The following is a 13095-nucleotide window of genomic DNA, read 5'->3' on the forward strand; positions in this document are numbered from 1 at the left end:
AAGACTTCGGTTGTTGAGCGACTGGGTGTATCTCAATATGCAGATGTCGGGTGTAATGCTTACACATTTAAGTAATAAAGCACTCTTTATCGGGGGAAAAATACTGCAATTGATGATTATCAGTGTCTGGGCAGACTTTTCGTTAAAAAAGGAATAACGGCCTCTTTAATCTAGATAATTCATATGATCTAGTTTTGAAGGATTTATTCCAAAAGATTCGTTTTTCATTATACTCTACATAGATGTTGAAACAAACACTTGTGAGATTTGAGGGGCATGACATCAAAATTGTGCGATATTTCTGTTCTTGGGTTTTTTTAAGAATCCTGGGGAATCATAGAGAGCTCTGAATTCCAACTACAAGTGCTGGATTTTTTTATTGTGTACCGTGTTGTATTTTTGTTTACCCTGCTGGTTGCTGGATATGATCCAGCAAACAGTAATACTTGCAGCTTCTGTTAGCAACGGACTTAAACTGCACACTGACGCTATCGCATTCTCGGAAGAGACAGGTCGTACGCAGCAGGGAGCACCCAAGATGACGTGGAAAAGGTACAAACCCTAAGATGTGGGGGCGATTTACACAGAAATAACCATTTATGGAAAAAACACACAAAATGACTCTCCGATCAAACTATTTCACGCATCTAACCATTTTGTGTGGCACCCTTGCGAAGGGTGTGGCGTCCGTGGAAGCGGCGCCACACATTGTCGGCTAGCAGGTTAACCCGTCACGTATGACAGAATGTGTGGCGTCCTTACGAAGAGAGTCACACCCTAGCCACACATAAGGGTGTGGCGCCTTTGCGAAAGAAGTCACGCAAAAGAATTAGAAGCATGCAATAGTTTAACCAAAAGGTCGGTCATTTCGTGCAATTCTTACCAACAGGGTTATTTTTGTGTAAATCGTCACGGGGGCGTGGGAGCCGATAGAATCACCGGCCACGCTGAGCAGCTCAGGACGGATGTTCCACGACGCGACGGATGCGTCGTATCTTTATCTCATCGTCATACAAAGCAGATAGGATGAGATAAAATGGACGGGGAGAAGCAATACACTTGTTGCTGCTGCAACATAAAGGGCGCCTACGAGCGAGCCCACATGAGCTGCACCCAGCACTTCTCTGGAGCCTAGCCCCTCTTTTTCCAGTTGCGGCAACTGCACATGACACGTCGAATGACGCTTTTCATCCATTCAGGAACATTTCCTTAATGCAACAAGAAGCTGACATGGTGGCTACTGGTAACTAGTATAGGAGCTAGAGTACAACAGAGCTAGAAAAACAAAACTGGTTCATGGATATCTTCCCTCTCATTTTCAGATGATACAGTAATAATAACAGAAGAAAAGCAAATACTCCATGATAGAAGCTACACCTCACAACAGCCATATCAAAGGTCCTGCTGCTTCTTCTCCTGGGCCATCCTCTTGCGGATCTCCTGCGCCGCGTTGAAGATGCCTAGTGTTGGTTTATTGCAGACGAAGCACTTCTTGTTCTTCGAGTGATGCTGAAAATCACAAGATAGACATAGTCAGTTCGTTTGCAGTGATCAGACTATAACTGACTACACAAATAAAAGAGAAGGTGCATACTTCTCCAATGTTGATTAAGAGAAAAATAAACCAAGATAATGCTTAATAAATTATCGAGTGTCCCCATATACTCCGTTAACTAACCAAAGGAGATTCACCATTACACATGCAGAACAATTAGCAAACCGGCTATAAATCTGTGAACCGTACAATTCTGCTGCACTGTTGTATAATTTGTCAGTCTATATTGCCATGTTTTTAGTTGACTGTGGACTACTCAAAGCTTGGCTCCGTTACACTCAGATGCTATGAGAAATAAGGAGGTGGCATTTTGGCTCATAGGAGCAAATGCTCCTATTATACAAAATAATTAAAAAAACAATTTTAAAAATGTCAAAAAATTCTGACATAAATTTTTGTTGTACATCGTGACATTCTATGTTAGTGCACAAGTTTTTATGGAGAAACAACATTTTATGTGGCGTGTACAAAAAAGATAAAAAAATGTCCTGTACGTAGTCGTGTTATAGCATTAAAATTTGTCTTTTTTACTGGAGCCACAAATTTTTATAGTTTTTTTTTTAAAACTTGTGTACGAACATAAAATGTGTAGATGTACATGAAAATTTTTAGTTTAGAATTTTTTGACACTTCGAAATATAGATTCACACAATGAGAGCAAATGCTCCTATGAGCCAAAGTGAATATCCCTGAGAAATAATGCTTACTCTGAGCACTCACTTCGAATGTGTGGCCATGCTAACAAACCCATCATTAACTAAACTGTTTCCAAAATGACTGCAAATTTCTCATAATGTACCATTTTTTTACTCACAGTTAAAGTTCGGAATTACTGCGACCAGACTGTATACAGTTTCTGGGACCTTATCTCAAAGTTTGGAAGGTGGAATCAGTTCAAATTGTAAGGGGTGCACCCACCAAAACCTCAATGAAGCACCCAGAAGCGGAGTAGGACATGGTGCTTAGAGCATCTCTAGTAGTGCCCGTATAAAGTCGAACCGAAAAGACGGAGTTCGGTCTCCCGAATTTTTCAGTTTCGATGTTTTTAGTTGCCACGCAGAATAGAAACCGAAAACGAACGGAAATCAAAAGTCGCGGGATATTTTGCTGTGATGACCATGCGAAATGAAACGAAATCTTGCTCCGATCGAGCTACATTTGAACATAATTTACAATACTAATCAAAATACTTAACTAAACCTACTCCGCCGCGCTAATTTGACCACAAAAACTAAGAAAATAGCCCCGGGACTGTCACCGGGGCTGTGCTAGCGGCAGAGGAGGGTTTTTGGCTCGCCGGCGACGCCTATGCGAGGACGAGCGCGGCCACCTCGAACGACGCCGCCTCCGCCGAGCTCCCGCAGGTGAGAGGCGGCCCTCATCGTCGTCATTGCCGTCGCGCGGCGACGGAAGCGCCGGCGGGCGGCGCGTCGGCTTCCCCCTCGCGCGCAGCGCCAGTTTTGGAACCAAACTCGCCCCCGCACCCTGTATAAATACGGGGCAGCCATCCACTTTCTCGGGCCCCCAAACTCATTTTACGGGCCAGGCCGCGAGTTCGGGCTTCGTTCTGGGCCTCTTTCGGCCTGAACCCGTATTCTCGCCGGAATTTTTCGGTTCCGGCCTGTTTTTCAGTCACTGTTAGAGTTGCTCTTAGACAATCCGTTGTCTTGGGTTCCAGGGCCAAAGTCTAGTTTGGGTAGGTATAATCTAGTCTAGTTCTAAACAACAATCAACTCTCCTACTTTACCATGTTCAAAGCTTCTCATGTGGTCAACTTCTGTTACAAACTTATGTATCTGCGTTTGTCCCAAATGTTTGGAGAAGATCCACTTGTGGAGAGTTAGGTCCTGGGAAGCCAGCTTAGCGAAAAATCCTTTTTGGGATTTGTGTACCTAAATTTGTCTGATGGCTTCAAAAGAAGCAGTCTGCAGGTCAAAGGCTTAGATAATGATACCATCACTAGTATATGTAGTAAAATTTACACTTGCATCCAGAATAGGGTCAGGCTTGCCATAGATCAATTAGCTGAGAACTGTGGGCACACAGAGTTATTACCATCTTTGTACAGTTACTCAGTAAGTCTTGGTTAGCTATACAGAATTTCATAAGAAAACTACGAATTTTTTTGTTACTCCATTTCCATGTTGGGGCCCGGAACGTTGTAGGCCAGAGATTACAATTGAGCCATGCACTTGAGGTGGTTTGGTGCAGGTATCTAACATGAAACTGAACAGCCTCCATGAGAAGAACAACAGGAAGAGATGTTTAGATAGACCTACGGTTGCCCTGTTTTCACAGGTTCCACATAATTTCCCTTGGGGTGAAATATATCTTCACTTCAACAACACTAGATTTTGTCACCCATCTAGCAGGTTATCTGTGCAGAATCTAGATTTCCAAACCCCTTGCTCACATTCTCTACAAATCCAAGCCTAACCTATAAAAACATCATCCACCCTACCGCTAAACCTAATTTATACGATTCTACTATGCCCAATACATTTATTCACTTGTTCCTGATGTCATGTAACTATACAAGCTGTAGACATGCTCACATTTATTCACTTATCTGTGCAGAATCTAGGTTTCCAAATCCCTTGCTCACATTCTCTACAGATCCAAGCCTAACAATCTTAGAAAAACCTCATCCACCCCTACCCACTCACCCTTATTTCTATGATCCTACTCTGCCCATTACAGTTATTCACTTGTTCATGTCCGTAGACATGCACTTCCTCCATCTCAAAAGGAAAAACGATTTGCTAGTATATGGATTTGTATCCCATCGGATCTCTCTATATGTGCAATTTGCTACTGCGCATAGGAGGGACCTTAAAATAGTCTGATGTGGTCGATTAAAGCTCTATAGACTCCAACAGGATAGGTGCATCCAGCCAATGATGTTTCAATTAGCAAGTTTGCATGCATGATACCCTCCGAGTTAACATTTCAACTAAACATTCATGTGTATGCGTGCAAACAAATACAAATAGGAAGAAGAATCTATTAGAACTCAGGGATCAAATATTAACTTGGATAATACTGCCTCCGTTCCATATTAACTGTCACAGATTTGTCTAGATTTGCATGCATCTACACACTAAAACGCATCTAGATACAAATCTTCAACAGTTAATTTGAAACGGAGGGAGTACATAGGTACATGTTATATGGCCATACAGCTGATGATTGCACAAACAAACATTCAGTTAGTCCAAAACATATTCAGCTAGTATGATATAAAGAGATTTGTTTCTTCGCCACACCACTATCTTGTTACATTCAGTTAGTACAAAAAAAAACCCAGAAGCGGAGTAGGACATGGTGCTTAGACAATCCGGTGTCTTGGGTTCCAGGGCAAAAGTCTAGTTTGGGTAGGTATAATCTAGTCTAGTTCTAAACAACGATCAAGTCCCCTAGTTTACCATGTTCGAAGATTCTCCTCAAGTGGTCAACTTCTGTTACAAACTTATGTATCAGCTTTTGTCCCGAATGTTTAAAAGAAAAGATCCATTTGAGGAGAGCTAGGTCCTGGGAAGCCAGCTTAGTGAAAAATCCATTTTGGGATTTGTGTACCAAAATGGTCTCATGGCTTGAAGAGAAGCAGTCTGCATGATAACGATAATGATAAGATCACTAGTATGTGTAGTTAAATTTACATTTGCATCCAGAACAGTCAGGCTTGCCCACCCATCTAGCAGGTTATCTGTGCAGAATCTAGATTTCCAAACCACTTGCTCACATTCTCTGCAGATCCAAGCCTAACCATCCTGTAAAAAACCTCATCCACTCATACCCACACACCCTAATTTATATGATTCTACTCTGCCCAATACATTTATTCACTGTCACAGATTTGTCTAGATCCTCATGTATCTACACACTAAGACACGTCTGGATACATGCATATCTAGACAAATCTACAACAGTTAATATGACACGGAGGGAGTACATAGCTACATTTTATATGGTCCATACAACTGATGAATGGACAAACAAAACATTCAGTTAGCCCAAAAAAAAATTCAGCTAGTGTGATTTAAAGGGATTTGTTTCTTCGCCATACCGCTATTTTGTTACATTCAGTTAGTACAAAAAAAAATTGGCTAGTACGATTTTTTGCAGAAGTACATCTTGTGCAAACGCGAATGGTACTTCTAGTGCATAAAAGTTCAATCAAGTCAATACATGAGATATGTAATGTATTATGGTGAATGTTAAGTTCTGCTCCCTTTTATACAGAGTTATCTTTTGTTATCTCTTTCAAAAATTTCCTGATTTTACGAAGGATGACTACAGAATTCATGCAAGTTTCCTCCACCAGCCGAAAGTATCGGTCATTGACTAACCCTAATTCGTTTGGATGAAAAATCCAATTAACTGGGTGGTCCGAGCCCCCTCGCATGTTGGCACCAATGCCCTCAAAAGTGTGCAACACCGTTGTTCTGGCTTTACTTTGGTCCATATGGAAATCCTGTAACAACATGGTGTCCTCGACACGGACCTCCTCTCTACTCACCAGATTCTCACGGTGGCCCGAACCCTCTCGCATGTTGGCACCAATGTCATGAGGGCGTGGTGCGCGAATGTAGATTAGGCTTAGTTACACCCCTCCCTTTCTCCCCTTTTTTTCCAGTCTACCCCCTTGTAAAAGATCAGGTTGCGGTATGGTATCCCCATTGAGTACAGGTGGGTGATCCCCTTTCGTAGTCAACACCTCTTCTTTGTAACACACAGAAAAAATGTTTGATCCAAAACCAAAAGGAGAAGAAAACCTATAACAATTACACAACCCATTTTCAGCTCCAAATCAAGCAATCATGGTTCCATGTTAGATGATGATACATATTATGCAAGCAAAGCAAGTGAACTAGATTTTGAGCATGACATGTTATCGATTGCATAGCATAATTATCAATGAGAAGCAGATCAAATTGCGGGTTTACCTTCAATGCACAGTGCTCGCAGAAATAATGCTTGCACTTTGTGACGACCGGATCAACAAACGGCTCCCTGCATATGAAGCAGGCAAAGGGCAGCGCCTCCTCGTCGTCGCTGTCATCCTCCTCCGCCTCACCATCACTCCCGCCCATCTCGCGCATGGCAATGCGCCGCTTGCGGGCTTTCTCGGCCTCGTCGTACTCCCTCTCGAGCTGCCAGCCGGACTTGTAGTCGCCCCTGTCGTGCATGAACTTGCAGGAGTCGCCGTAGCCGCAGTAGCCCGTCTCCTTGTAGTCCTTGCAGATGTCCGGCTGGTAGTCGAAGCGCGTGGAGAGGCGTATGTGCGCGGACGCCCGCAGCGGGCCGTGCGCGCCGCCGGCCTTCTCCCCGGACACGGTGTGCTCGCGCCGGAACCCGGCCTTGTGGTCCGTGTAGCCGCTGATCCCCTTGTAGAGGTCCCCGGAGGAGGAGGAGGGGGCGGAGGAGGGGTTCTTCTTGAGGGACTCCTCGGCCTGCTTGAGCTGGCGCTCGCGGATGGCGCGCGCGTCGCGGTCGTAGGCCGTCTCCGTCTCGAGCGTGGCGGTGGCGCGGTTGTCGGTGGAGGACTGGATCGTCCTGGACGACTCGAACTGGAACCGGCGCGGCTCGGAGGAGCTGTCGGCGGACGAGAAGAAGAGCTTGCTGGTGGTGGAGGGCGGCTTTTTCGAGCGCGCCGCCGCGATGGCGCCGGAATCGTCGTCGCCGCCGCCGCCGTCTTCGTCGTCGGAGCCGGCGGACGCCGCTGGACGCTTCCGGATATTCTTCGGCGGCTTCCGGATAAAGTTGCACACCGGCGCGGAGGCGCCGGCCCCGAGCTCGCCGCCGGCGTCGGACATCGGGGTGGGTAGGGTTCGGGGCTATGGATTGGAGAAGAAACAGGCCCGTCCAGCCCGAAGCGGGTATCAGGTACGAATAACTTTTTTTTTGTAAGAGGCGGTGCTGAGCTGGGTTACATTTATTTTACATAGGCCGAAGTGGGCACGACCGAGGCGGTGTTCTTCAACTAGGCCGCTAGCGGATTGGTCTTTCCCCTGGACCGCCACGCACTTCGTTAGGGCTTCTTTGGATGTACACATTCAAGGCTTAGCGTTTAGCTTTTTTATATATAAAAAAGGCTTTTTTTTTGCATGGTAATACGATTCTCATTGATAAATCAAAAACGAGAGACAAAGTACGTATACACCGATCTTACAGATCTGAAAAGATAGGATAAACCTATGTGACAAACCAACGCCTATCCATCTTCTTTGGCACCACCGTAGCAGCCACCAAGGAAAAAATGAACAGATCACCTCTTCACCTGAGCTCGACGCGGCTCCATCGTTGATCATCAGTTTTTCGGACCTCCAATGTAGTTTGCCATAGGAGAAACCATTGCCGTTGAAAGAACCAGACCAGGGCAGCATGTCCCTGGACACGCCATCGAACTTCAGCACTGGCACCCACGCACGACGATGTCGGAGTAGGGAACCAGAACCATCAGTCTTCAACCACGAACCCACCACAAGGTGCACCATCTTCCAGCTGTCACCAGTGCAGACCACCGTCTGCACGTACTCCTGGACTTACCGTTGATTTTGGCTACAATGTACACATTCAACTACACTTAAGAGTACCACCCTCAAAAAAAAACTATACTTAGAGTATTTCATACTATACTCTAGGATAGGTGATTGAGGTTGGGGTGGTGAACCATAAAAATATCCCTGCCATGGACAAGCTTACTACAAAGAACCTGGTGATATACTACATCTACTTCCAAGTAGAGAATGTGGTGGAGGAAGAGTGGCTAGCTAAGACCAGAAGATGAATACATACAAGACTTTGATGAGATGGAGGAAACTTTGTCACAAGAAATGGGAGACACGGAGGAAAAGAATCAGAGAAATGAAGAAAGTGAGGAGACAGACAAAGGACCCCACATTCAAGCAAGTGAGCAAACTAGGGAAGCTTTGGAAGCAAGAGAAGAAGAGATAAAAAAAAGCAGAATTGATGTAATTGCCTTAGCAAGGAAGAAAGCAGTAGCTCCATCAAATGAGACAAACAAGACACAAAAAATGAGGGCATGGGCAGATGAGCAAGCTGAAGGGGAGAAAGAGTAATAGAGGATGACGCTGTGGAGGAAACTGGAGACAATGAAAAGGGATTTGACTTAGACATGAGAGATCAAACTGAGGATTTTGAACAAATGACAGAGTTGACTTGTCTACGGATGACAGAGATAGGAATGGGGAATCTGATTCTTCCCTAAGCATCAACACAAAAATTAACAATATTCAAGCTGGGAAGTCACCTAATCATGGCAAGAAGAACAGAAAGGGGTGGGGATACTAGAAGAAATAGAAGAAACCATTGAAAATAGATTCAGTAACAGACTAGCTCCCATGACTGATATACCAATTGTGGACAGGGCCAAGAATAGAGCTATGGTGAAGAATCTTCAATCATCAGACGGTACATCTCTACCCACTTTGGCTAGTACATCTGATTATTGCATTCTAGATATTGTTAGTAGGGTGAAATTGAGGGTGTAATATTTAATTTATACACGGATCATTCACACATCTCAAATAAGAAATTCAGATACTATAAAAAAAGTTCAGAGTTAGTACTCATCTTTCACATTCAATTTTAAAAGTAAAAGGTTTCATATGTGTACTACATCGCTAACGATCTGCACAATGAGCATAGCAAAAGACCAATGCACACGGGTAAGCACATACATACATCATCAATTATTGCATATACAGGTTGCTTCTAGCCTACTATGTTAAAAAAAATGTTGGGATACAGGAAGATGGAACCATGGGAGTGCATATTTATTACGTGAGGTATTCCAGGAAAAGTGAATTTTAGAAGCTCAAAATGAATTTTAGGAGAACCTCCGGAAGCTGCCTCTGGTGTCTACATCAAAATTTTGGGCTTATTTTGCTAAGCACAGTAACCCAAAATTTTAACACAAGCACTTCTGTTTCCTCTGGTAGCCAAAAATTTGGTGCGTAGACAGCGAGTAGTCTCCTCACATACAACACAGATTAACACAAGCACAGGAAGTTGCAATATTCAGAAGTAATACACAGCTAGATACTTCATTCACTACTTCCAGCAATTGTGCAAAATGTCAGTTGTTTAGCATGTTTCATTTACTGTCTTCAGATTACTTGACTTTTTCTTCTACTTATTTATTGTTTCTAGGTCACGATGTCGCAGCGATGAAGATAGTACCTGTTGTGGTTGCTCTCACCTTGGTTGTAAACATTGTCTCCTCAGCAAGCCCGATCACTAGGTACTAGGCAATGTGAGGTTACTTCGTGATTCATCTAACATCCATGAAAATTTCACCGGAATGAGAGGTTACTTCATGATTCATCTAACATCCATGCAATACAAATGTAGGGGAGGGGCATCTGCCCCCCCCCCGCCCCCTACGGTTCTAGTTAAACAATGATATATGATATATGTCCATGAGTTCGCTCTGCCAAACTTCTAAACCATCCCCCATCCCCCTCCGTTTATGCCGTGGTGACACGAAAGCATATGATTGCAATACACATGCCTCAGTCAAGCCTTCCAGGATGCCCGGGCTGTATGCACATTCAAGAGGAGTGTTCGCCTCGAATACCGGTTGGTCAATGCCCGATGTGTCTGGAAGTTGTTTGTCGTACGTGGCTTGAGTGGGCACATGGGTGAGCGAAGGCTACACTATGGTGCGATTACCGGTTCGACACCAATCGATTCTTAATGACTTCCAAAGGTTAGTTAAACATGAGACGTGGAATAGAATACTTCTTCTCTTATGTCGTACTTTTTCCTGGGTAACGAGTCAACCAAGGACACATGACTCCTTGGATTGTGGTGGGCCTAGTGGGGGTGCTGTGAAAATCACTTTAAGGGCATGGAAAATGGGAGGTGCTTAGCAAAACAACCCGGCTTTTTATAAGCATTGGTGCTTGATTATATTAGATAGATGCCAAACATGGCACCTTTCCTGTACAAATACGCACTAGTACTTAGGGAAAAGTTTGGTTTATTTTTGTAAGCACTCCTCAAGCACCTTGCATTGTACATTGTCTAATAGTGCTCATAGTTCTACTCTAATGGAGGGTACGTTCTTCGTTTCTATTATATTCTTAAGAACCCCACTAAACCTTGCCGACACAAATTCAAGAACTAAACTAACAAAAGTTCAAGAATAACTAAATAGTGTACCAACTAAACATGAAGAACATAGATATTCCGAAAGCCATATATTTATACAAAAATAAAAATGTTTCTTTGCCATATCTTCTATATATAAATAGGAGCTCCCACTAACTGATTTTTCTACGTTCGCATGTGTCCACATCATCAGTTTATGTTTATTATCTCCCGGGCGTTGTTGACCATCACATCATGTTTGTATTATTTTTAATGATACAGAGCATGCACTGATTTGGCAAGCAAATGTTGCTTAACCTGTGTGTCAATCTTTCTTAGTTCTCCTAATTCATTTCTTCAGTTCTCATTTCGAGGTCACAACATATGTTACAATTTAATTAAATATTATTCCTTTGTGTCTTGCAGGTTGGCTGGGAATAGGCAACTGCCTCTTTCAAAAATTGGCATGTTCACAGCCAACGCTATTGACATTCGTCACTTTACCACGATCATCAATATTTGTACTCTATCAGTTTCATGTTTTAAACATACTTTAAATTTTAGTATAAGTGAAGAGAATCATCTAGTATTTACTAAGGAGTGTACCCCTAACTTGCCTGAGAAAAATGTTTTGATGTTGATTTTGTTGTGTTTACTAATGAACCGATCTGGACAGAAATTCAATGAGTATAAGAATTCTTGCAGATTAAATCTAAGACACTCATGCTTTCAAGTGGGCACTACAATTATTTGGTGAACAAATTGGGACACTAAACAGAACGCACACATGCATTTTATTTTCATTATAATCTGTACACGCATAAAAGAAACAATGACTGTCCATCAAGAGAGTCCAAGAAAATTAGCTTGGCGCGAAAAGAGGGAATGAGCTATCCAGAAAGTCATTTTGGCTCCTGAGCACCGGTGCTCTCGGCATATTAGAAAATTCTAAACTTTATATTTACATATTTAAAAAAATATGAAACAAAATTATAAAAGTAGATAATAATATATTTCAACAACGTGCAAAATCTCAATTTCAAATATTTTGTATTCTAGTCTACATAAAAATGACAAAATCTATCTTTTTTTGGAGATTTGAAATCACCATGCTCAGATCTACACTTTTATTATTTTTGTGTAGCCCAAGTACACATTATTTCCAATTGAAAATTTTCTCGTTTGTGAGATACATTACATGCTACATCATGATTTTTTTCCTATTTATTAAAACTTAGAAATATAATTTACAATTTTTAAATAAATAGATCATTGGTGCTCATATATATACACCAAATCTCTATCCTGAGCTATCGGACTATTTGAGGTGGGAGACCATTGGTATGGATGCAGGGAGGCGCATCACTACCGACCGTTACGATACCCATCGCCACAAGCCACCATCTTCACAACCTACATAATATACACAGAACAGTCTTATAGGCATAGAAAGGGAATCATGGCTTACACGATTACGTAAAACTAGATTTTGATGTGCACCTTGGCGCATGATTCTGTAGAGCTCATGCCAACGTTTATTTCGTATAATGATGATAAAAATAGTTGTCAATATGATAATATGTTTTTTAAGTTTTATTGGAAGCAATTAAGATAAAAATCTGCAGAACTCCTAAATATCATACCCTTAGTAATAATGTAGATATGCACAACTATAGTGAAGCTTCTATAAATAACATTCAAATCCAATCACCAGAGGCAAATGCTTCTATAAACAGAGGCAAGTGTTATCGCCAATATCTAAAACGTCTTATATTTGTGAGCAGAGGAAGTACATCTGTACATAACTAATAATGTAGTATGCACAACTGTAATGAAGCTTCTACTTGGCCGCTCCGTTCGATGTTGTATTGTCATACAATCACATATGTTGTTATGTTGTTGCATGAAAAAGTTTGCTTGATGCACAATACTAAAGTCTAGGCATCAATTTTTCAGACACTTCAACTGTTCTTGTGTTGATGCAAGGAAACAGAAGTGCAGTGAACCTGACCTGGGAGTGCTGTTTTGGCACCCGGGAGCATATGCTCCCGGTTTTTAAATTTTATTTTAAATACATTTTTAAAATATTAAAAGGTTCGAACATAACATTTAATAGGTTAATCTTGAAGTTCTACACGTTTACAAATTGGTCTCACGGAAAACTAACATTTTTACTATCGCGTGTAAAAAGACAAATTTTGGTGCAAAAAAATGGCAGTGTATGTGACGTTTTTTTTGTCTTTTTCACACAAGTCATCAAAAATGTTGGTTTTTTGCAAAACTTGATGTATGTACGTAGAATGTCGAAACGTAAGCGCGGAAATTTTTGTTCAAATGTTTTTAACATTTCAAAATGTTTTTCCGCAGGCAGGAGCATATGCTCCCATGTGCCGAATTAAATTTCTAACCTAAAATTGGATATT

At 42.1% G+C, this 13095-nt stretch overlaps 1 protein-coding gene across 1 annotated transcript; it reads right to left on the bottom strand.

The window, feature by feature from the left end:
* Positions 1-1166: 1166 nt before the first annotated feature.
* LOC124687062 (zinc finger CCCH domain-containing protein 15-like) lies at positions 1167-7374 on the bottom strand. Its single transcript, XM_047220914.1, has 2 exons — positions 6502-7374; positions 1167-1509 (listed from the first exon to the last, which is right to left on the bottom strand). Exons 1-2 carry the CDS (start codon positions 7369-7371, stop codon positions 1393-1395), a joined length of 987 nt encoding a protein of 328 aa, XP_047076870.1. The 5' UTR covers positions 7372-7374; the 3' UTR covers positions 1167-1392.
* Between the last annotated feature and the right edge of the window lie 5721 nt (positions 7375-13095).

The sequence above is a fragment of the Lolium rigidum genome, chromosome 2 (genome assembly GCF_022539505.1).
Source record: "Lolium rigidum isolate FL_2022 chromosome 2, APGP_CSIRO_Lrig_0.1, whole genome shotgun sequence".
Lineage (NCBI taxonomy): Eukaryota > Viridiplantae > Streptophyta > Magnoliopsida > Poales > Poaceae > Lolium > Lolium rigidum.